This window comes from Chrysemys picta, chromosome 7 (genome assembly GCF_011386835.1).
Source record: "Chrysemys picta bellii isolate R12L10 chromosome 7, ASM1138683v2, whole genome shotgun sequence".
In the NCBI taxonomy this organism is placed as follows: Eukaryota; Metazoa; Chordata; order Testudines; family Emydidae; genus Chrysemys; species Chrysemys picta.
In genome coordinates, this window is record NC_088797.1 from 116,905,999 (window position 1) to 116,932,099 (window position 26,101).

At 42.2% G+C, this 26,101-nt stretch overlaps 1 protein-coding gene across 20 annotated transcripts in view; it reads left to right on the forward strand.

The window, feature by feature from the left end:
* The window catches only part of ABLIM1 (actin binding LIM protein 1), a 314,331-nt gene that overhangs the window by 263,671 nt on the left and 24,559 nt on the right, over positions 1–26,101 (forward strand). For 15 of the 20 annotated variants that reach the window (XM_065552432.1, XM_065552417.1, XM_065552421.1 and 12 more), the window contains 5 exons: positions 5,703–5,738; positions 6,825–6,954; positions 19,995–20,099; positions 22,060–22,107; positions 24,477–24,623. In XM_065552432.1, coding sequence (XP_065408504.1) covers positions 5,703–5,738; positions 6,825–6,954; positions 19,995–20,099; positions 22,060–22,107; positions 24,477–24,623 — 466 coding nt within the window. The remainder of the gene's footprint in view (positions 1–5,702; positions 5,739–6,824; positions 6,955–19,994; positions 20,100–22,059; positions 22,108–24,476; positions 24,624–26,101) is intronic. The other 5 variants (XM_065552422.1, XM_065552423.1, XM_065552425.1 and 2 more) reach the window with 3 other exon arrangements.

Here is a 26,101-nt window from a genome sequence, read left to right on the forward strand (position 1 = left end):
CAGCACTCCTCACTCAGTTGAGTTGGTTTCAGAAGCCTCGGACCTTAGCTGGGGAATGCACCTCGGAACTCTCCATACCCAAGGTATGCGGTCCCCAGAGGAATCAACGCTACATATAAACGTCAAAGAGCTCAGGGTGGTGCGCAGAGCATGCGTGGTCATCCTACTTCACCTGTTGGGCAGAGTGATCAGAGTTCTCACGGACAACATGGCCTCAATGTTCTACATCAACAGGCAAGGTGGAGCGCGATCCTCGGACCTCTGCCAAGAGGCACTCCGTCTCTGGGACTTCTGCATCAACCACAGAATCCACCTAGAAGCATGTCACCTTCTGGGTGCCAGGAACAGGCTAGCAGATCACCTGAGCAGGGACTTCTCTCACCATGAGTGGGTGCTCCACCCGGATGTAGCCGGCATGATCTTCCAGAGGTGTCTCTTCACCTCATGGCATGGACGCTGCATAGCTGAACCCTGAAGAACAGACCTGTTCAGAGCGGGTCCACCAGGTCCTCCTGGGGAGTAGAAAACCCTTAACTAAACAGACCTACCTGGCAAAGTGGACAAGGCTTTCCCACTGGGCGAATGAACTGGGCATCTCCCCTTCGCATTCTTCGGTGCAGTTGATCTTAGACTACCTGCTTCATTTGAGGAACCAGGGCCTGGCACGCTCCTCTATCAAGGTGCATCTGGCGGCCATCTCTGCCTTTTGTGTTCTCCCATGACGTGATGCTCAGGTTCCTCAGAGGTCTCGAGAGACTTTCCTCAAGTTCAGTCCCCAGCCCTTCAACTTGGTTCTGTCCAGGCTCACAGGCCCACCCTTTGAGCCTTTGGCCTTGTGCTCCCTGTCTCACCTATCATGGAAGGTAGCTTTCCTGGTGGCAGTGACATCAGCAAGTCGAGTTTCCAAGCTGCGAGCCCTGACCTCAGAACCACCGCACATGGTCTTCTATAAGGACAAGGTCCAGCTCCGGCCCCACCCGGCCTTCCTTCCCAGGTGGTGTCTTCTTTCCACATGAGCCAGGACATCTTCCTTCTGGTCTTCTGCCCCAAGCCCCATGAGACTAGTGAAGAGAGGGGCCTCCATACTTCGGTTGTAAGAAGGGCCCAGGCTTTCTACCTAGACCGGACAAAGCCTTTCCATAGCTTTTCATCTCTACAGCTCATAGAATGAAGGACTTCCCTGTGTCCACGCAGAGGATTTCTAACTGGATCACCTTTTTGCATAAGGGCTTGTTACGAGCTGGTAGGGGCCCTGCCGCCGCCGCTCATCAGACCCCACTCGACTAGAGCGCAGGCATCCTCGACGGCCTTCCTGGCAAACATTCTGATCCAGGACATCTGTAAAGCCGCGACGTGGTCCTCGGTGCACACATTCACGGCCCACTACGCCATCACTCAGCAGGCCAGGGACGACGCTGGGTTCAGCAGAGCTGTGTTGCAATCTACATGTCCGTGAACTCCTTAGCTGCCTCCGAGGAGTACTGCTGGGAGTCACCTAAGTTGAATGGACATGAGCAATCACTGAAAGAAGAGACAGTTACCTTTTTCCATAACTGGTGTTCTTCGAGATGTCCATTCAACGACATGCCCTCCTTCCCCACTGTCGGAGTTTCCAGCAAGAGGAAAGTGAGGGTGGAGGGGGCCGGCAGCGCCCTTTATGGCGTGGCATATGTATGTCACTCCAGGGGGCACCAGAGCCAGTCCCCTACGGACGCTGCTGAGGGGAAAACTTCGAGCACCGGTGCATGTGGTGAGCACACAGACCTAAGTTGAATAGATGAGCAACACATCTCGAAGAATACCTATTACGGAAAAAGGTAACTGTCTTTTACATTATATGCCATATTACTTACTATTCATATTGTATGCCAAGAGCAAAAAGAGAAACTAAGAGAGGTGGATTGTGACAAAAAAGGAATGCAATGGCAATTTCTCCAATTCATGAGAGTCTATTAAAGAGTTCCCTTCTTTTGCTGCCTGATGATGTTCCATTTTGACGTTAAAGGTCCATGTGATAGCCTTTCAAGAAGCCATTGTATCCTCTCAGAAATAACTCCTCAGGTTTTGTGTACAATGCTACAGGTAAGCTTTTCCTGAGTAGGGGATCTGATTTTGCATCCCTGAAGTTAATGGGCATTTTGCCATTGGCATCAGTGAGTGCAGGATCAAGCCCTATTTAGGGCCATATTCTCAAGCTCTCAGTTCCCATTTGGGTACGTAAAGAAGTGGCCATATTTCCAAAAGAGCACAGTGTGTTCAGTGAAAAGCTCTCTTGAAAATCTAACCAGTAGTGGCTGCCACATTTGCCCTCAAAGACGCTGCATTATCACTGTCTAAGGCCTTACCAACACAAGGTCTACACGTGGCACCATTGTGAAACGAGTGGTTGCCATGGTTGCTGGAGAATGTATTAATTTTCTTGGCACTGAGATGTACATATTTGGGTTGTTCATTGACAAGGGCTGTCCAATTAAGCAGCGGTCCATCCTAATATATAACATGGGGGGATAAATCAGTTCCCTGGGCACACTCCTGATTAGCTATGTCCCTCTCTGTAGTTTGTTGCATGTGACTTTTAACCTGACATTATAAAAATGAAATATGATAGACTTGCATTAACCTTCCATTGGGCTTTTGTCACAATTCATGGAAAGGGCAGTATTTTTTTCAATGTCCATTTGAAATTTGACATACAATTAAATTCAAAATAAAATTTGCTACAGTCCCCTCAGACAAGAGGGGTCATCTTATGTAAAAGTCCAGCCGTGCCGGTTTAAGGTACAGGAGTTTTGCGCTGAGTGTTGCAACCAAAATCCCCTATTGGGAACTTACCCATGAATGTTTCACAATATAATAGACTTATTCACGTCTGTTTCTTTTATGTAGCAAACAGAGTTCAGTGCCGTTACCTCTTATAAGCTCTGTGGGGTCCGCTCTCCCTTCACTATGCACACAGCTCCAATTATAGTCCTATGCACCCAGACAGGAGCGTGGAGAGAAACTCTGAGGTATTTTCCATCCATCCCTCATGCTCCTTTGCAATGAAACTTTATCACACTGAATTCTTCTCCCCTAAGTTGTACAGAAACCCCATCAACAATAATAGGGCCAAGCTGAGAGTCACCTCCGAGAAGGTGCAGCAAGGAGGACAGAGCACATGGAACTTTTTTTCTCTTGCACAAGATCCAAGCACAAGTTTGCTAACAGCCCCAACTGTGGGGGTACAAATCGTTGACTCTGCCTCCCCCCTGCACCACCCTCTGGAGCTGACTGGGTGCTGACTACTCTGAATTTTGGGACCTATTTATCAAGCAAAAATGCTCTACAGCAGCAGAGCAGATGAAAAGCTGCTTCAGTTGTCCCTTGGGCAGCTGCTCTGCCCCGTGTTTTCCTCTCATCTGTGGTTCCAAGCACAATATAGGGTAGCATTAGACTTTCTTCCTTTTAATTATTTTTAAATGGCTATAATAGTCTCTTTCTCTAATCTATTCAGTTCATTCCCTGATAAATCCATGTACTGTGGCTTTAAAAGTCTGTAATAAAAAAAGTTTTCGCAAAGCGCCATCTAGTGGAGGCCAACCAGCTAGTAGTTTAGTTACAGTGGCTACGGGAATTAGTTGGGAAGTGAAGCTAAGCTCAGGATGTGAAGTACTGTGGGTATTAACTTGATAACATAATAGATACCCAAGTAGGAAGAAATCATTTTGTAATATATAGTGGCATTAGAAAGGTTTGTTTGGGTATAAATATACATCTGGGTTGACCTTTGAAGATGTTTATAAGTCTTCCAAATGTTCAAGCTATACAAAATCCACAAGTCTGCAATTTCTCTCCCACCATAGTGCCCTGATCGGTGTGGGAGTTGGGTCTCTTGACTTTTGGTGCATTAATTATTGTGAGAAGTTGCTTTTCATCAGTATTCCCTTTATTTCAAGAGACTATAGCACTGAAGGACCCTGATCACCTACTGCTGCTTATATCACCGCTCTTGTGATCTGCAATGGCTTTTTCTTGAACCTGTCTACTGCTTTACTAGAGAGAGAGAGACCAACCTAACAATTCTAAAGCAGGGAAAATTCTCACTGAAGTCAATGAGAGTTTTGCTGATATCAGGACTACAGGCTTAACTCCAGAAATGCTAAAACTACTAGTACCCTGCCAGTAAAATGACCCATGTAAATGTGGTGTAACTGTTGTGTGGTGATCCAGCAAAACACTTAAGGTCTTGTGTAACTTTAAGCATCTGAGTATCCTTATTTGTTTTTAAGGAACTGTAGGTGAAATCCTGGCCTTATTGAAGTCAATAGGAATTCTGCCATTGACTTCAATGGAGACACGTTTGATCATCCCAACTGCTTTTTGAATCGGGTTAGTTTTGAAATCATCGCTTTCCATTTGCGCCAGTTTACTTCCCTGAACTCTTTGCTTCTACATATGCCTCTCGGTATATTTGAGACTGAATAGTTTAAAGACTTCAATGTGGTAGAAAGCCAGACAAGTGGTCATATAAAGCCATGTGAAAAATTGCCCATAATAAAATGTCATGCACTCAAGCCAAAACAAGTCACACGTGTGTCTACATACTTTGCATTCGTAGTGACACCAACCCCTCTGGAGCTTACAGTATTAGAGCAGGGAGCGGGTAGGAGACAGCTGTATTGCACTTCATATCTGCATTGTCTCACTGGTCAGCTGGTGTGTGTGTGTAGATCTGAGGGACTAACATACACATTTATTACCAGCGATTCTGCATACATTTCATACCGTTACCATGGTGTGTTGTTATGATAGGCCAGAACCAGCAGTTTTATTGCTGAGACACAATCTTATGAGCTGTATAGTTTTGCAATAACTGTGGTATAATTTAAAAGCACCAGCTGTGCCTGAGTTTACTATGGCAGTTAAATAAATAATACTAATGTTTAGTACATACGAGAAACATTTTAAATTCTAATCTTTAGGGAAGGAGAGATTGTCCTGTGATGAAAGGCATGTGACTGGGAATCAGATGTGGCTTTTATTCCCAGCTGTACCACCAACTTTCTGTATAACCTTGGGCCTCACTTAAACAAAACAAACGCCCCCCTTGTGCCTCAGTTTCCCCATCTGTATACTAAGATTGATAGGACATCCCCAGCCTTGCAGGGGTGTTGAGATGAAAGGTGCTAACAAAGAGCAATGTAGCAGTATTTTTTCTGTCCATTTCCTTCATGTATATGTAATCCCAATCTGTTCTCTGCATAAGTATCGAAGAGCACCCCCAGCACCCTTAGTTCCAACATCCCTGGTTGTCCTGTATTTCTGGTGCCACGCAAAGCCCAAAGTTTAAGATGAATTTACTTTTGATTTCCACTTTAAAGCTTTGTGCATAACAACCATAGTTATTACATTAATAACACCTTTTGATTTTTTTCATCTTACAGCTACCGTATAATTACCACCACTGTTAGATGGTTCAAAGACAACATTGCAGGATATTTGATTGAATTAAACATACTTGCTTTTTGGTGGCCAGAAACTTAAGCTGCTTCAGAGCCCAGGCCATGGGCAGCATGGAGAAAACCCAACTTCGGGGCTCAAATGGCCCCAGTTGCTCCTGTGCTGTTGGGGTCTAAACACACCTAGCTGTGTTTAGATCAGCATTTGCTGGCAAAGCAGAAGCAAGCCTGTTTCTGTAACATTCTCTCTTTCATGTCTTGCAGTCTCCAAGGACACTGTCTCCCACCCCGTCTGCAGAAGTAAGTCTGATGGAGCCCTCTGGGGCAATGTGTCACAATTGCTAGAATTATTGCTGCCAGGAAGTGCAGTTATTGATTGTTCTAGGCAGCCCAGTTCTATTTGCTATTTACATAGCACAGCTTTTGTGATTATTGAAAGTACAGGAAAATCAAAAGAGAGGACATTTAGTGCTAGCTGTCCGATTGCTATGGAGAATGAAGCCACTGCAGGATTTGATGTCTGCAAAGCAAAGGCATGTATCAAAGTCTATACAGCAAAGGTCACTTTCATGAATTTTTCTTTGTTGTGGTGCATAGATCAGGGCCAAATCAGGATCTGAATACTATACACTGCTCACCATGAAAATCTTAGTGAGAAAACATTACTGTGGCATTCCTCTAGAGGGCACTGTGAACATTATAGTGACACTAAACACAGGTTAAGGCATTTGTCAAGATTTTAGTTGCTACCACTATATATACATTGTCACTTATTTTGTTTAAAGTAAAATGTACACATACCTCTACATGCTTCCAGTTCTATAATAATTTTATGAACATGCTTATGGTCTTGGAGTTTTCCAGTTACACCTCTCCCACAGGAAAGGTGTGTTGCAAGAGGATTGTTTGCTTTTTTTTATTCCAAGATTTACAAAAGTGACCAGTGATCATGGGTGCCTCTGTTTTTGGATGGCCACTAAAGAAACATTTAAAAGGGCCTGATTTTTAGAGGGTGGTGGCTGAGCCCTGAAAACCAGATCTTTTTAAGGAATCTCGGGATGAAACACCCCAAATCACTAGTCACTTATGAAAATTGAGGCATAAGTGTTACTTACCAGAATTCAGCCTGCAGGTCAGATGGAATTATAGGACTCTAGAACTTAGCTGTCTCTACAGCGATGGATTCTATGAGAGAACTTTTGATGACAGATATCATTACTGTATGATAGTGAAACAGACATTAAGATGAAAGGATGTTATTCCGTTAGCAGGTTCCATTGACATCTTGAGGCCATTGAAAGTCAAGTATAATTGGAAAATTGTCTGGAGTGCACTTAAGCATTTTTATTATTATTATTAATTCTTCTAATGCTTCTTATTCTTCAGGGTTATCAGGATGTTCGGGATCGCATGATTCACAGGTCAACCAGTCAGGGCTCTATTAGTTCTCCAGTGTATAGTCGACACAGCTACACTCCCACAATGTCACGCTCCCCTCAGCATTTCCACAGACCTGGTAAGAGCAACTGCATCAGCGATTTACAACTTGAAGCACTGTATTTCTTATTATGTCACTCAATGAAATAGAGAAGAAACTATTAATTGTTTAGCGTTGAAAAACTAGTGGCAAATTTTAAAACTTTCATTCCTATTCATCCTTCTCATTCTTTGACAAATACAAGCCCAGTTAGTGTATCTTATGAATGTATTGTAAATGTGCTCACCTGTTTTATAACAAAGTAGAATTAGGAATATTTTAATGTATTTGAACGTAAACCATTTTTTGCTGCATGAAATTCAGGATGGCTGCCTGGTGTCTGAAGGAAAACAATACATCTTGAAAATAAAAATCATGGCCTAAGTTTCTAAAGTGACTAGTGATTTTGGGTACCTAACACCTTAGAGACTCCTGATTTTCAGAAAGAGCTGAGCATCCTTCCTCTAAAAATGAGGCCCATTTAAGGTGTGTCAAGATGGACACCCAAAATCACTAGTCACTTCTGAAAATTTAGGCCCATATTTGCCAAGTAGAATTTCTTAATTAAAAGCTAGTCAGTTGCCAAAGGCTACATTTAAATAATATGGAATCTAACTTATTCACTCAGAAGTAATACAGTTGCATGTAAAAAATAGACAAATATACACACTGCTTCAGGTTCCCAGTGCATTCATAATTATTCATAATATGTATGAAATGTATGCATATGTTTGCATTTTTATAAATACACGTTAGGCACTCATTTTGTTGAAATGTGGCTCTAAAGATTATTTTTTAATATACTCCTCCAGATATGTTGAGTTTTCATATTATATTGATGAAATAAAATCTTTGTAATGAAGTTTTAAATTAAGCAATACACTCATACACCCGTATTCCCATCACTGATTACCCAACACCAGAATGGTTGGGATACCAAAAGACCATATGCAGTAGGAGCTCTATTTTTAAAAGTAGGGCTCTATGAAAGAATTATCAGTGTGGAGTTTGAGTGACTTAATTGTCTTCTAGTGGTGGAGGGCTGAAAACTGCTAGTTACCTATATCAAAAAATACTTCATTTTAAGGACCTAATTTCATGATGTGGGACAGAAAGTCAATATTGTATGTTACAAGATACTGACAACATGATGATGTTTTAAGATGTGCATTGTAGTTAAAACCAAAGGACGCTGACAAAGTATGAAAAAGCTGCAAACTTCTGTTTAGTGCTATCAGATCTCTTAAGGTTTTTCACGTTCTGTTTATGTCACAGATTTGGACAAATCTGGGTTTGATTCCAAAGTTTACCGTGACACTGAGTTTCACTATTTCAGTTAAAAATAATGCCATCTGTTTGTGTAAAGTACTTTCCTTTGGAACAATCTCTCTGTTTATATGTTCCCCAGCTTTTCTTCAGTGTAGAGATGAGCTCAAGCCACAAAGTTTGCATGCAGCTCTGAAATCTGCCTAAATTTGTGGAACACAGAGTATTTTGGGGGATTTTGTTTCAAGTCATAGCTACTTAAATATCACATCTTTGGCTCATTTCCCAAGAAATTTGTATTACTCACTTGTTTCTCTTCTATACATAATACCATTTTTCTGTAGCATTTTTTATCTTTCAACATGCTTTGAACTAATCATTTGTAATGCTCTCTAATTCTCTCCCAGCATTACTGGACTTGATCAGTTAAAGCAGTACCTATCTCATCACCTTATTGTTGGCAAGAACACAGATACTTTTTGCATGATTAAGCTGAGTTCCCTTACAGAACTTCTTGCTTTGTCTGGCTCCAGGGCAACCCTTGAGAAAGAAGTGAACCACTTTGGAGTAGTCCCTTTTTGTTGACACTGTTAGCGCATTACATTTCTTTAAGCAATTCGTGCTTTCCACGTTTTGCAAAAGTTTGCAGCCTTTTTTCCCCCCTACCTCAGCTGCTCTTTGGAATTTCTTAAAACAATAGGAAACATCTTGCATGCCTCTGGACTGCTGTTGTTTGGTTAGGCACTTATCAAAACAGCTGCTTTCTAAATTAATTTGGATTCAGAGTTTGTAATGTTTGCATGAGGATAGCAGGCTAATTTCTGGTAACTCAGTAGCTCTATATGCCAGAGAATGTTATACTACATGGGATGTGCAATATAAATCTGAGCCTGTTTTCAAATACTTCCTACAACTTTGAATAAATATTTTTGAACCCTGGTATTACTTTAACCTTTTGTCTTCCTACTTTTCAGACTCCTAATTGTTCAGTGGTTTTTCCTTTTGAAGCCTCTTTCCCTGCCTCTTATTTTTTGTTTTTTCTTTGTTTCCATTTGGTCTTGCCCCACGATTCCTTGCTGCTGCAGAGCTGCTGTCTACTGGTGTGCAACGGTTGTCAGACCTGCGCACTAGCAGTCTCAGCTCCACCCACAATGACTCCCGCCCTAACTCCCCATTCCGACACCACTTCATTCCCCATGTCAAAGGTAAGGAGCCAGGCCTTTCCACCTAGCGCCCTACAGAATGGAGATTTATTAGCATTCGGACAAAGCTAATAAGCTGTATCTCCATAAGGTGGCCATTGGCTGTATAGCTCTCAGCATGCCTCAGAATGTGTCATTACACCTACAACTGTGTTAGACTGACATAGCATCTTCCCTCTGAGGAAATATGTCATTTCTAAGGGCCCTAGTTAAAGAGTCAGAATGTATATTGCATATAATAAATATACAGGAAAGCATTATCATCAACCACTTAGAAAAGAGACGCACTGAATTTTGCTTATTTCCATAGCAGTCCATAATCCATATAGGACCCCTCATGTCCAATTTAATTCTTATTAATTCTGGATCCTTAAAATATAAATATTTAAGTTAAAAACCTCCCGCTAATATTGCCTGGATGAGGTCAAGCCAGTTGAGAATACTGAATAAAAAGCTTTTACATCATGGAAAGATCAACGGCAACAAGGAAACTCATCACTGTTAGTTATGACGGCACTGATTACTGTCTGACCAAATGTTATTCAAATCTAATTTTTTTTTTTTAATCTTAAATTGTTCAAACTCTCTTCTGGGTTTTTTTGTTTGTTTGTTTTGTTTTTTGGTGGGGGAGAGGGGGATTTGTCTTCTTTGCTTTCTGCCCCTTCAATGAGCTCATTCCAGATAGTAACCTCTATTTCTGCTTCTTGCCTTCTGTGAAAGTTGTATTTTATTTTCATTTTTACTGGAGCAGAGGCCAGCTGGTGCTCTCATTTCCCCAACATGCTGGTGAAATGGAGAGTATCGGTTGGGTGAGGAGGTCACAATTTACATTCGCTGCGAGAGCTCAGGGAAGAGGCAGTAGCATGAGCTGAGCATATTTTATATTCCTGTTCTATTGATCAATGCAGACGGCATTGGTGTTACCAGTAAAAGAGTTTAAACCATTGTTGCCGTGGTCTTTCAAGTAATGCTAATAGAGCTCAACCTTCTATTTCCCTCAAACACTCAGGGCAACGTTACCGATTTTGATCCTTGCATTTTTGTAGATTTTTTTTATTAATATGCACCTCCAACCCATTCCTTCCAATTCTTTTAATGGAGTCCCAGTAAGAAATCTCACTTTGTACTTAAAAGATGGGGACCCTTAAAAATAGATGCACTGCTCATTTCAGCATGCAATTGATCCATAAACTTTGCAATTTCACCATTCTTTTGCTGTAAATCTAGATTAATGCTCACACTCCTTCCAATGGCACTTCTGTTCCTTTTCCATTACAGTTAAGAGAATAGCTTTTTCAACCGATAACACAGGAAAACTCTCTTCATAGTCCTTCCCGATTGTTTTCAGTCATCTGAAAAATAAGAGTCTTGGGGGTTAAATCTGTGGCTCAGCTGTCAATCCAAATTACCAAATGAGACTATAGGAAAAGGACATGTTTCCTATAAGATAAATGTGTAGCAAAAAATAGAAGATTCCACCATTGTACCAGGAGATATTGTATACAAAACTTTGGCTTAAGTAAGATTCATTGGGCTAGATTCTTAGCCGGTATAAATCAGCATAGATCAGCAAGGGGGTTATATTGATTTACATCAGCCACAGATGTGGCACTTTGTTTCAATTTCAATTTAATTTTTTATCAAAGAGGGGGAAATACTTCACTGTAACTGATCCAAAAGAAAAAGGTTTCCCTGTTTTCAGTTGGAGAACATGCCTTAACTCCACTGGGAGGTGAGGGCACTCAACGCCTACTGAAAGCTCCGAGTTTCCCCAAGGATGGAACCCAACCTCAGTACTTAGATCCTGGGGAAAAGGGTACAAAATTATTTACAAAGCTTAAGGTACTGAATTCTACTTTGCAATAGGCCTGATTTTCATGTCCCACCAGTGTAAATCCACTGAAGTCAATGGAGTTACATTGTGCAAAGCCAGTATAAGTGAAGAGAGAAGTAGGCCTGATATACTGTACTGCACATGATTAACCTACAATAATCTGTGCATGCAGGTTATTTTACCTAAGAGGCTAACAGAGACATAATGCTTTACCTTTGCAAGCTGTATTCCAATTGGTCGGGCATGTAATTGGGCACATAAAGTGCTAAAATAATGAAGTCCAAGCATCAGACAAGCAAGGATTCATAATAGGGGTTAAATGAACGATGCAGATTATCCCTTTTGATCCCTAACTCGCAGCACTCATTGGCTAAGGCTGTAAAAGGCTCATGATGATGGACATTTCTTCATTAAATAGCATCTGGGGGCACATGTGCAATCTCTCTATATGCTATGTACTGTACGATTGTATGTGTGTACATAGTGTTATATGGAGAGATTATATAGTTTGCACGGTATGTTTTTTTTTTTTCCTTTACATTTCTTTGACATTCAAAATGTGTTGGGTTAGAGTGCATCATATGATACATGCTGCTCGCTATTCCATATTTATATCTGAGCTTTTTGTTAGCCAGTGATGGAATAGGGCTGGGTATCCATATTAGATTCTGTACTCTGCCTTCCCTGTGTCATTCCTCTATGTCCAAGTACCTTTCCTACAGATCTGTGTAACAGAGCACAAGGGAGCTGGCATTGGATTCATAGGGTCTAGTGAGAACTTCATGAATATGTAGCCACATAAGGTGTCTTGTCTATCCCAGGTTTCTCCTTTTCAGGGTAGATGGTGGAGAATAGCTGCATTTGACCACTATGCTTCACATTCAGATATAATTCAGGGACCAAAAAACCCTCAGACACCCCCCAAATGGGCACTGTAATCCTGTCTGGGAATACTTTGAAACAATAGATACATTTGGCCAAATTCAAAGGTGAGATGTAAAGTGAATTCCCATGCACTTGGTCAGACTCTCTCTCCTACCTACCAATCTGTAAGGGCTGTTGTCATAGCCACGTTGGTCCCAGGATATTACAGAGACAAGGTGGGTGAGGTAATGTCTTTTATTGGAGCGACTTCTATTGGTGAAAGAGCTTACACAGAGCTCTTCCTCGGGTCCTGTAAGCTTGAAAGCGTGTCTTTCTCATCAACAGAAGTAGATTCAATAAAAGATATTACCACACCCACCTTCTCTCTATTGTGTAAGGGAATCTAAATTGATGTAATTTATATGCTGAAGAGTCAGAAGAAGGTACATTTTCTCTTCTTTAAAGTCCACCTTCCTGTTTGTTAGCACTCCTCGTGTGTGCATTATACCAACATAAACTCACTTAGGCCTGGTCGACACTTAAAATGTAACTGTCGTTAAGGAGTGACCTAGTTATACCAGTAAAAGCCCTAGTGTTGACACAGTTTATATGAGTATAAGGCACTTTATACTGGTACAATGTATTTTGTTTTGCCAAACCAGAATAAGCTATACTGGTATAAGGATTTTTATGCCAATATAACTGTCTACACTAGGAAAAAGGTTTGCTGCTTTAGCTATACAGCATATACAAGCACACGTCCATAGGCAAAACCTTGACCCCATTAGAGTCAATGCAAAGCTCCCATTGACTGGAATGGGGCCAGAACTTTGCCCCCTCTGCCTAGAATTTTTCAGAGCTCTTCAAGAGCATTCCAGAACCCAGGCAGGCTCATGGGTAAGCTGGGCCTCAGAGTTTAGAGGCCTCATTGCATGAGAGGTCACCTGCCCTCCCAAAATGTGCCTGGCACTGTCGTGGTGACTTTAGGCCTGTGTTACCACGTGGGGCCACAGAGCACCATTCCCAAATGCCTGCATGTGTGGTACTGACTCCATTGCTCACAGGCTGCAGCAGACCTTGAATGCTGTAACAGCCCTACCCTGGAGGAAAGCTGTGCTTTGGCTCAATTTCCTGGCTTTCTGTTCCACGTAGGAAGTAGAGGCCAGAAATCGTTACAGATTGGTGAACGGTGGCTCACCACAGCCTGAGGAGGGCTGCAAGCTGGCAGGAGTTGTCCTGGCATGTCAGTGCAGTGGTTATTCAGAGGTGCAGAGACTCCGTTATAACTTGACCAGGATCTGGATGTGGCTGTGTATTTGTTAGTCTGTGCCTGGTTCTGTGAGCGTGGCCCTATTTCTGCATGGAAGTCATGTGGCAGGCACCATAAAGATCTGGAGCTGTCTGAAGTGGGGCTTCTTTGGTCATAGACATCCCAGAATGCACTGGGCTATGAGCCAGGCATGGGATTCCTAGACTGCTGGCTGCAAGCAAAGAAAGTAGCAGCAGTAAACAAGATAGAGGGCAGCCGGAGGATAGGGAATCTGTGCAAGAAAGGCATATGCAGGGCTGGTCTACACTAGGGGGGGATCGATCTAAGATACGCAACTTCAGCTACGAGAATAGCGTAGCTGAAGTCGACGTATCTTAGATTGATTTACCTTGGGTCCTCACGGCGGGGGATCGACAGCTGCGGCTCCCCCGTCGGCTCCGCTTCCGCCTCTCGCTCTGGTGGAGTTCTGGAGTCGACGGGGAGTGCGTTCGGGGATCGATTTGATGAGACACAATAAATCGATCCCCGATAGATCGATTACTCCGCCAATCTGGCGGGTAGTGAAGATGTACCCACAGATTGCCATTCAGTCAGTGGTGCCTCTATGGGTGGGGCCAATCCTGGGCACGGGACTAGAATTATGCAATATTATACACAAGTTTTTCCTGACTCTAAATGGTGATCAGCTGATCCCTGAAGCATAAGGTTACCTGAGCTTAGGAGGAGGATTAGTGAAAGGGAACAGATGGAAATAGTTAAGAGAAGGGGAAGGTCTCTGAATTCCACTTCCCAGACTCATCCCAATGATTTATATAAATTAAAACCACTTCCGATTTTCTCCTCATCCCCTGCCTGTTAGAGTTCATATTCCTAGGGGTTTGTTTCCTTCATTGCTGGCAGACTGAGGGTATGGCTACATTGCCAAAGAAAGGTGTGTTCTTAGCTGAGGTTAGCTGACTTGGGTTAAAATAGTAGTGACGATGCTTGAGTTCCAGCCCAGGCTCCATAATGGGCTTGAATTTAAGCTGCTAACCTGAGTTAGAAGCTGAGTTGCTGTGTCTTCACTGCTATTCTAACCTGAGTAAGCTAACCCGAGTTAAGAACACATCTTCTTCCTGAGGCTACATCTACACTACAGGGGCGGGGGGTCGATTTAAGATACGCAAATTCAGCTACGCGAACAGCGTAGCTGAATTCGACGTATCGCAGCCGACTTACCCCGCTGTAGGGACGGCGGCAAAATCAACCTCTGCGGCTTCCCGTCGACGGCGCTTACTCCCACCTCCGCTGGTGGAGTAAGAGCGTTGATTCGGGGATCGATTGTCGCGTCCCAACGGGACACGATAAATCGATCCCCAAGAGGTCGATTTCTACACGCCGATTCAGGCGGGTAGTGTAGACCCAGCCTCAGTGTAGCCATTCCCTGAAGGGCTCCAGTGTGCTTTGTGGCTACATAACTAGAACTGCTGCAATGCTTTGGAAGTTTACAAAGTGCCACAGCACAGGTTTATCTTTGAGGCAATAGGAGACATGTTCCTTTGCAGACGTGGAAGGAATCACAAACCACAAGCATACACCGTAATGGCTGCACACCAGCCACGGGTCATCGGGGTGGATGAAGAAGCAGGGGAGTGAGTCCATTTTTACACATACATGCACACTCATATGCACACTTTTTTCCTTTCTATTCCAAAGACAGACCGTAGAGACAACTTACACCCCAGAATTCTCTTTGTGATGTCCATTATGTATGTTACTCTGGAAGTATCATGATAAGGAACATTTGCTTCCTGGAGCAGCATTCCCTAGTGCAGTGGCTTTCCATTTGAGCACCCTTCTCCCATTTGGTCGCCTGACCCCTGATACCTGTTGGGGTTGAGGACCCCTGTCCTAGAGGTTTTGAAAATGAAGCACACTATAGATTTCACTGGCTACTGCTGGGTTTTCCCATTCCATCATAAACATGTTCTCCTTTTTAGTTGAATTTCATGGCTGATTTCATTTATCCAGTTCAAAGAAATTCTCCTCAGCAAGGAGTCCCTGGTATGTTTGGAGTCAGGAGAAAAGTAATTTAATTCTGCTGAAAGAATGACCCACCTTCTGGTCATTACTGTTCAGATGTTGTCCTGCATGTCTGGCAAAGATGTTCTCCAATAGACCTCCAGATTGAGGTCACTATCATGGCTTGGGTCTCAGAGCTGATAAGGAGCTGATAAGGATATGTTGTCATTTCATCCTTATTTTTTCCCAGGCTGTGTGTTTACTTTTTCCCCCCCTATCTTCCTTGCAGCTTCATTCTACATAGGTATGTCATGTCGCAGCCATGTGATTATCTTCATGCATGCTGGGTGGGTGTGATGGCTTTTTTTTCTCACCATCTCAAAATCTGCATGTTTTTCTTTAACTCAAATGCTGAATTAACAAATTTTCCATTGCTCTGTCTAGCGAGATGTTAAATGGCAATAGACTTAATGTAATGGTGTTGCCGTCATCCCTTACCCTCTGGGTGGGAGGTTGGCCAGACTGCCTCACTACATCACCAAATTGCTGCCTATTATCAGGGGAAATTAGGAGACCAGGTGTTAGCATCCTGAATCTGACGCCTTGGCTACGCTGGCGCTGTACAGCACTGCAACTTGCTGTGCTCAGGGGGTGTGAAAACGCCACCCCCGAGTGCAGCGCTGTAAAGCCCCAGTGTAATCAGAGCCTGCAGAGCTGCACGCTCGCTCATAGTGCTGCAAGCTATTCCCCTCGGAGAGGTGGAGTACATACAGTGCTGCGAGAGAGCTCTCGCAGCACTGGCGGCGCGACTACACTCACGCTTCGCGGCAGCGCTGTGAATTCCCAAGTGTAGCCAAGGCCTCAGTCTATAGTGCTCTGGCCCTCAGGCAGGGCAGAGCTAACGAGCAGTGTATGGGCTCTGGCCCTCAGGCAGGGCAGGGCAGAGCAGTGGATAGTTCAGGGACCCAGACCCTCAGGGAGGGTGGGGCAGCAAACTGTCTAAGAGCTTAACCCCCAGGCAGGGCAGAGCAGTGAATAGTCTAGCTCTGGCGGATGGTAGGCTAACACAGACCTCCTGGCCTATTGTGGGGTCTTAGGGGTCCCAGCCCAGGGCCCTAATAGGAGTAGAGTGTTCTGCCACTGAGTCAGCAGGGAATCCAGCCGCAACACACTGACCTGGGTTCAGGCAGCAACACAGCCGGACAGTAGTCTGCTGTCCCTGGGCTACTTCCTACTACCCATACATTCGGTACCTTGCCTCCATGGGCGTCCTCAGCCTCCTTGGGGTAGATAGGCAATGGCAGTTCTGGGAGCTCCCTTGTGAACACAGGTTCCTCTAGGAACAGGGCACTACTTGTCTCAGCAGCAGCGAGCAGGATGCATCTGTCTCCCTCAGTGTCTCGGCCCCAACTGAGCTGGAGGCTCCGCCTTTTGTACTTCCTGTCCCACTTTCCCACTTCCAGCAGGCGGGACAAGTCTGGTCTGGCTCCACCTACAGGTGGTGGTTCCTCCCCCTCTGGGTCAGAGGGAGGCCAGACCGCCTCACTACACATAACCATTTATGGACAGTATTCAAAGCAATATGTAAAGATTTAGGGCAAATGCTGTGTCAGAATACAGTTTTATTTGCCCAGAAATTCTTCATTCTTTTCACTCTGTATCATATCATCTCACATATATGATGCAGAGCCAATATAATTTATGTATTGTTCCTATTGGTGCTCTTCTTGCTAAAATACTAGTGTTCATACCCCCTTTTTTCTTAAGAGCCGTCATGGTCTAAGCCTCTCAGCAAATCAAGCTATAATTCTGTATAACTCTTCTCAGCAAATTTTTAGAGACCATCATAACCAGGTTGAGAATAAATGATCTGTTGTAACACAGAACTCCACTTTCTCAAATAGCGGCTGCTGCTGTAACAGTATCTGAAGCTTTTACGCAGCACTACAAGGCTCTGGTACAGAAGTGCTGTGAAGTGCACCATTCTCTGCAATGGTGGTGAGGGTTTCCCTTCTATCCACAGAAGCGTCATTCATCACTAGCGACAGGTGTCATCTGTGAAGCAACAAGTGCAGGGAGACCTGGTTCAATTACCCTGTCAATGGGGTCTGTTATATAACTTACTAGTTATATCATCTGGGTTCCTAGACATGGGATTATCCAGCACAATTTAGTCAATGTGATTGTGCTCACTAATTTCTAGTGAATATAAAAAGGGGTGTAGATGGGATTCTTCAGGTTATTTACAGAACAGTGAATTATTTATAGAGGCACTAACACATTCACATTCTTGCAAAGCCACCCTCAGCCTTACGCCAGACATGGCAGTCAATGATCTCCAAGGTCTTCCATGCACAGAGAAAAGAGTGCATAGTGGCCTGAGAACAGGATTGATAGTGAGAACCAGAACTCCCAACCCTGGTTTGAATACTAGTTTCCAATGGCTTTACTCCAGTTACTCCTCTCTATATCAGTTTTCCCATCTGTCAAAATGATGATGACGATATGAAAGTCAGCGATGTCCCACCTTGATGCCATGTTGTCATCAACATTCAGCAGGTAAAATGTACCTCTTGGCAGCAAGGTTTGGATTGCAAGCTTCACTCACAAAAAACCCTTCATTTTAAACCTGCTTCTCTGCTTGCTGCAAGACTGCATAGTTCAAGAAGTCTCTTCTGATTACCCTTTCTCATTAAATGTTTTTCCTGCTAAATGCACGACTGCTCCCAACCAGTGGGAGCAGGAAGAGGGAATGACATGTCTTCATACAAGTTTAAAATATGTCAAATTAGCTATGTGTTGAGACTTATAGTGGGGGTGGTAGTCTACAGAACACTGATATTAATAAAAAGGAGTTTATAATGTTCTAATAGAAACAAGTTTCTATCAGAAGCCAACGTAACCAAAATGATGTATTCCACAGAGTGTAACTTCAGAACACAATATTATGTCCTTGAATTGCAACACACACATAACCATATCACTTTAAATAACCATGCATTCTGCTACTCCTAGCTGATATGTAGTTTTCCAAATTAGCCATTGGCTGAACAGTACTCAGCAACACTGAACCTAAAATAGAAGAACCACAGCACATGGAACATCCGATGGCACAGCACATTTGGGGACTGTGTAACAAGACAGGGCCAAAACGATCATAGTGGTACATATACTAGTTTGCACATGCATTTGTATGGACACATTTTGTGCATGCAAGTCATGCCCAAATACAGTGTTTGTACATCAATTCATCATGTGTATAGACAAGTCATAAGGATGCAAATGACTTCCTTAAGCACAAGTGGAGGCGTCTTGGAAAATTTGGCATTTAAACACATGCCTCGCTTAGGGTAGCATGTACGGTGAATTGCCTTGCCCTTCTGCTGCATTTTCAGCTCACTGGCCACCCTTCTAGTAGTAGTGTACAAAAAAAAAGGGGGGGGGGTGGAATAAAAATACTTTTATCTGATTATTGGATTTATAAAGTATAAGAAAGGTGCTTAGCCAACAGCTCTGGGTGCCTTGCCATTACTTAGAAATACAGGTTAACGTTCACAAGAACCCCTGGACTGGAAAACATGACCTCTTTTGGGAACTGCAATTCCACTGGTTGTCAAATTTTAAAGCCCACTTTTCCTTCTCTCTTATTCTCTTTTGACTGTCTCTCTCAGTTCCGGCTGGCATTGGTCCCCTTCTACGCATTTAAAAAACAGAAGGGGCTTGGTTCTCTCTGGGTAAAGTAAGTGCACGGGTGTTCCATTTTGATTTGCGAGCACTTCTCGTCCACTTTACGCAGGTGTAAATGATGTCACAAGGTGCAGGAGAGTGGAGAATCGGGGCCAAGGTTTCCTTAGTTTTGGTTAGTGTCCCTGCAGCCATGTGGATGGAAACCTTGCTCTCAAATCTTGATGTCTCGGGTGGGAGGATAAGCACTGCAGTGATGCCTCTGGCTCATTTCAGCAACCTTCAGGGTGCCTGGATTAATATGGTGGATCTGCTGGGAGGGGAAGGAATGTTCCAGTCAGAACAGTCGTATAATGAAGACCTAAGTTTAAGAATTTTAACTCCTGTGTGGCTAAGCTAATAGAGTTGTGGGGAACAATGCTCTGAGATGGCCTAGGTGACCTAACAGCTCTTTTCCTTCTCTAATGTCTGTGCTCCTTTGATTTAGGGAATTGTATTCCAGCTGCCAACATCTGCTTCTACATGCTTGGAAACCAGTTACATTTTGGGTTTGCATATCAACTACTATACCACGTGCCTGTGACTTATAACCAAAACTGTCAATCTCTGTTCTGAACCATTGCCAAATAACCTTCCATTCCTCTCTCCCGTCCTGCCCATCTAACCACCAAGCTGCCAACACACAGCTCCTACATGCATGCCGTCAGAATGAATGTGAGCTGCTTAAAACTCAACTCCAGTCTGAACGTGAATCTCTGTCTCTGCAGGAATATTGAAAAGCAAAGTCATCCAGTGCTAGTCAAGTCTGTTGAATATTGTTTGTTTTTAGTTCTGCTTTAAACCTCTCTTCCTCCCTGGAGTTTTTGAGTTGACCGTCTTTTGGTTGGGTTTTTATTATGCTTGCTGCTTTATCGCTCTCCCTTTTCTCATTTTGTTTTCTCCATTCTTCTCATTGGAGGCAATGAGCCGTCCAGCGGTCGGAACTCCCCTGTCCCTTATCGGCCAGACAGCCGCCCTCTAACTCCAACTTACGTTCAGGCCCCTAAACATTTCCATGTTCCAGGTAGGAGCTGGCACTTTGTGTCTTGGTGTCCTGTCACAGTGTAGAATGTAGCCTTTGTCACCTCTGTCTTGTCTCCATTATTTCACGCTGTTTTACTTGGTATGCGCACACAGAGTTCTGACTCACAGGGACCTGCTCCTGACCTTGCTGAGAGGAGTCTTGTGTGTAGCAAGTGTGGAGGGATGGATTGTGGCTTTATCTTGCCCTGTGCTTCAGCATTAGAAATGGGTTGTGGTTCAGTGTTAGTCAATAGACAGTGAGCTGACCATTTAGGGCCTGATCCTTCTCACTTCCCCAAGCTCTGAGCCATACTTGGAAGAGTTACTCCTGACTTATACTAGTGTATGTGAGAGGCGAATGGGGCCTGGAGCAGTTATGATGCTCTCCAGCAAGAGCAGTTAAATCTAAGCATCTCGTGATTTTCATATCTGATAAAGGCAACTCCTGACTTGCTTTGTCTTGAGCAAGACCATTCCAAGTTAGATTTTGGTTGTTGTTTTTTTTAACTGGATGAGAAAAATTCTTTTTTTGTTTTTGTACAATAACTTGACTTCCCATATAAGGATACATAAAGTCAACATGCCCTGTTTACAAGGGACAGACTGTTTTAAGTCAAATTTACAACTTTTCCACTGTGGAAAAGTTTCCTGTTCCCTTATTTAGATGGAATGAGGGAAAGTCTCTATTTATAACTTTCCAGTGTAGGCAGGTGGGAATCTATCGCATGACTTAAATACCCTGGTAGCATTTACAGATATGTTATTCAAGTAGAGACAGTGGTCCTCTAGCGGGAACAAAAAATGCCTCTGTGTCTCTGTGTTCTGAATTTGCCTAGTTTAGTCAGTGATGTAGGGCGTTGTCAGGCAGGATTTACTTTAATTTTCATAGATGTGTAAGGTTCCTTTCCTTGATACCAAAGATAAAGTTGTCTCCTTTAGCACGTTCATTGGACCCATGATGTGCATTGTATGCTTCTAAACATTTTCTGTGACAGTTGTGCTAATGTAACCAAAATCGATATTATACAGTAGCAAATGGTTATTTTGCAATGCAGATTTTCAGCCCCTAATAGAACTCATTATGCATAATGGGATTCTGATACTTGGTTTTTCACTGTAGCATTAATTTTGGATCACCTTGCCTGTTGTTTTTGTGAAGAACTTGTAAGTTTTTTTCAGAATGAACCTTTGCCTGTTACTAAATCAGCATCTATTTAAAAAAAAATAATAATCCCAGTTCTTGAAGAGGTTGCCATAGAAATACTGTGTAAGAGTTTTGGGGTTTACAGTTAAAATCTAATGCATAATGATGATGTGCTGTACAATATTTGTCACATAGAAATGCTTTTAATCTGTCCGTCTTGTGGTTTGGTATTAGCACTACATTAATTAGCTTTGCATGGAGCATCTTTCTGGCCCAGTGCAGTACAATAGTTGGCTGTTCTTCAAAATGGCAGACTAGACCACATGGTCAGTAGGTTTTAATGTGAATTGTAGGTTCACTGCATTGCTCTACGCTCTGTCCAACTCATTGGTTGGAGAGGAAATTAAGCTGCTATTGCTGAAGCACAATTTTCCAGAATGTAGTCATTTGGGGTTGCTGTCCCCAAATTGCTTACATAGTCACCATCAAAATATCTCCTTTGCTTGCATTTCTTCTATAACCTTTATGTTACTAATAAACTTCTAAGTATTTAAAATGAATGGCTCGTGACTTAGATGCATCAACATGTTGCAAAATAAATGGCAAAAGATTTCATACCACATGTCTGTGACTTTTCACCTGTTCTAGTATTTTCTCGAGTAATCCAGCTATATGTAATGCTAGAGTTAGCTTTCTGGCTTCTTCCTGTGCTAACTCCTTGGTTTAGTGTGTCTATTGGTTTGGTGTTGGGGTTTTTCTTTTATTCATCGCTGAAGTCTTCCCTATATTCACACATTTCTGCTTTTTAATTCCACAGATCAAGGCATCAACATTTACAGGAAACCACCCATCTATAAACAACATGGTAAACCCTCTTTCCTCTCTGTATTTTCTTAGTAGGAGAGTCTGCTCAATTAAACATTTGTACAGCATAGCAGAAAACACCCAGTGTTTCACGTACACATTACAAATCGGAAATATTCGTTTAAAAGCAGCTTTTATTGGACAGATTGCCAAGTAAAAAGAATGAGTGGAATCTTGGCCCCAGTGAAGTCGATGACAAAACTCCCGTTGATTTATATGGGACTAGGATTTCACCTTGTGTCTTTAACATGATTTAGGTACCGTACCTATTCCCACAGGAATTCATCATGGTAAGACTGATTTTTCAACAGGAGGGTCTCAGCCTATATCGTATTAACTTTTGTTTCATAAAGTACAAATAAAGTACAAATCTTTGCTTCCACCGTAAAGATGGAGATTTTTATTGGCAGACCAGTATTCCAAATGCAAATTTGCTAAAAGAGCTAAGAACGAGTAGAATTGTTGCAAGTGTTGTATGCAGTGTATCTCTGGGGAGGCTGATTTGACTGTCAAAGCCAGTGGAGCAGCTTGGATAGCAAAATCTATTTGTTTTTCCAATATTCAGTTTCATTGTTCCTTTAAACCTCTTTCCAAGCTGCCCATTGTTTTAGCATTCCTCATAATAATAATAATAATAATGATGATGGGACCAGCCAATTGATTTGCCACTGCCTGATGCTATGGAACATGGTCCCTGTTATTACTGAATTCATTCACTATTGCCTTCTGCTACGAATATAGAGTGTTTAATAGGAAAAGGCTTTTTTATGTTGGTAAAGCACACGTGACTATACTTCCTGAGGGAGTTCTTGCATTTGCCTTTGGAGATCCTACACCAACCAGTATAGTTTCTTTGTAGGATTAGGTAACAGATGGACAGAATCATAAGTTTTAGATGAGCAGCTAATAGAGAGCAGCTGAGCTCACAAGGAGGAAAAAATACGGAGACCTAGATTAGAAACCAGAGTCCCATTATTGCAGAGTGAGCCTCTTTTTTAAAAAATTATTTTAAACCATATTCTCATTTTTAAAAATTTCTTAATATTATTTTTGGGGGGTTTTATGGTTTTAATGTGTCTTCTCACCCTCTCATTAACATGTGAATGTTTAGCCACTAACCTCACCAATTCTAATATGTAAGTACTGTTTGAAGTCATGCTTTTGTTATCCCCTGACCAGCTTCCCCAGATTTCTGTATGTTCATGCATAGAAACTTCCCCGTCTTAAAATTGCCAACATTCCCAATACACATTAAGGCAGATATTTTCAAAGCGGCCTAAAGGATTTGGATGTGAAATTCCTGTTAATTTTAATGGGAATAAGGGCATTTCAATTCCTTATGTTGCTTTGACAATCTCAGACTAAAGCCATAAACATTAAAATGTAATGAATCCGTTATTGAAAAACATCTGCCTCGGCTTCCTAGTTGCTTGTCTTAGCAGACGTCTTTCAATGAAAGTAGGTCCAGGAATCGTCTTCTGATTTGATGTTCAAAAATAAAATGACTTGACTGAGGCTGATATTTTGCATTTTAGGAAGTAACAAGGGTGTTTTTAATACAAAGTAAAACACTTGATTTTTTTAATTTATTTTTTTGGTCGAAAGTCAACAAATTAAAACCACAATGCACATCCCTGCATTATATGATAATTTAAAAAGACTTTGGCCCAGATTTGAATTCTAGATTGTGTGAGATAAGACTCTGGAATTCCTGATGAGGTTTTTTTTAAATACTGTATAGTACAGTGGTAAATTTCATTTCTGAAGACTATCTCCCTGCTGAGTTGATCTGAACAGAATTTAACGTTTATTACTAAACTCAAGCTCGCTTTTGTTACTGAACATGAATGAGTTACTAGATGCAGCAGAGATGTTCGAGTGATAAACACCTTTCTCTGCTGGCTGCAGACCCCTTCGCTGTTGCAATTTTTCACAGAAGCATAGGAAATGTTTTTAAACGTGGTGGAATTAAAATTAGTGCAACTCCACTGAACTATTCCTGGTTTCTTGCCCTAAAGGGCAGACAAGCCAGCACACTGAAGTCTTCATTAATGATCAGCTATCGTCAGGAGATACAGCGAAATACTGCTTGACGTATTTGCCTGAGTTCCCTCTATCTGTCTAATCATTCTAACAGGGTGCTACTCCAGTGAAATCCTGTATTTTGTGAAAGGGGAGAGAGCATAAATTTGATTATAAGACATTAATGAGGGGAAGAAGTACTGCAAGCTGAAACTAGGAAGCCAAAAGATCAGTGCATACACTTTTAATAACTGAACTGCTGTAGAGTATGAAATATTAACAAAGTAAGGAAAACCATGACACTGATGTAGGCTATAACATAGCTAAGTTCCCCTGATTGCCATCTAGATGCAACTGCTTTGGCAGCACAGAGCAAGTCCTCCGAGGATATCATCAAGTCCTCCAAGTTCCCAGCAGCCCATGCTCCAGCACCCAACGAGATACCAAAGATTGAGACAGACCACTGGCCAGGTCCTCCCTCACTTGCGGCTGTAGGTATGCAAAAAATCAATGAACTAAGTGACATGGATTAAGAGGTACATATAAATAAATTAGACTAATATTGAAACTGTAAGCTCTCGGGGGCAGGAACTGTCTACCTCTGTTCACCACATAGCACATTGAGGCCTTGAATCTGATTGGGGCCTCTGTGCACGTCTGTGGTATAAATGATAATAGCAAAGAAAACAGGTCTCATAAAAGAACTTTGGGACTGTTAACATGGACATTCTCCCATAGAGGAGATATATATTGTGCAATTGGCTATGGGCGGTTCAATGTCTTGAATGCATCATAGAAGCCTGACTCCTTTCAGTTATTATTTATTTCACATTCTAGTTCTATGCTAACAGTAAATATACTTGTAAAGAATGTCATTTCTCTGTCCATGTAGCTTTTTCTGTGGCAATGATGAGCACTGTGAAGGAACAGTCATTGCATAGATACCTTCTGAATGAGACCATCGTAAAAGTTGTGTTTCTCATCTACGCCGTATCCACAGAATGTATATCTTTCTTTTCCATGTCCTGACACTGCAGTGTCTCATTCATTGCGTTTTCTTTGAATCACATACACAATCATTTTTTTTTAATTTGTCTTTTTCTTTGTGCTTGTGATGATTCCCAACCAGGAGGGATGCTAGACAGCTAATTTAAACATTACTTCTTCAGAGATGCACAAAGCAAACTCTTTAGGTTGGTTATTTCAGTTTTGGGTGAAGAGTTTGACACTCCACAGTACGTTCCATGTAGCTGTTAATAAAACCATAACAAGGGTTAGGAATTCAGTGGTTTGAGATGAGGCAAATAATATGAATGGCTAATGTAGAGGGAATCAATTCACTAGAAATAGCGTCTACATGCCAATTGAAACTTCACAACCTGTAACATCAAATCGATAATTCATGGGTATTTTTAATATTTCATTATAACACCAATGATCATTATAACGTAATGTGTTATTTATCTGTGGTGGGTTCCTAGTTGACCACTTTGGTCATCACCTCCTCCCAGTCCGTTACCCACCTGCCAATGGACTGTATCTTGATTGTTACTATTTTAAATAAAATTGCTTTATACATTGGCTCTCAGGTTGCTTTATTTTTCCTGAGAAACTAAACATGACTCTGCAGAAACTATATTGGCCCTAATGCAGTCGGGGCTTTTCTGAACTCAGCAATAAATGTATCATTTACATATTGTGGTTTGAGCATTGGCCTGCTAAACCCAGGGTTGTGAGTTCAATCCAGTTCCCTGTATAATATTGTGTTGAATTTAAGCATCCTAATGATTCAATTGCAGGGTTTGGTTTTTACTCAGAAACTCCCATCTGATTATAATGAGAACTTAGACTGAATTAGGATTGATTGAAAAATTAGTCAGGAATTCAGGATTTGGCCCATAGAGCAAGACTACTGCTGTCATCAAAACTGCCTGTAGCCATGTTATTCAGCCTGTTCATGACTATGTTCTAAA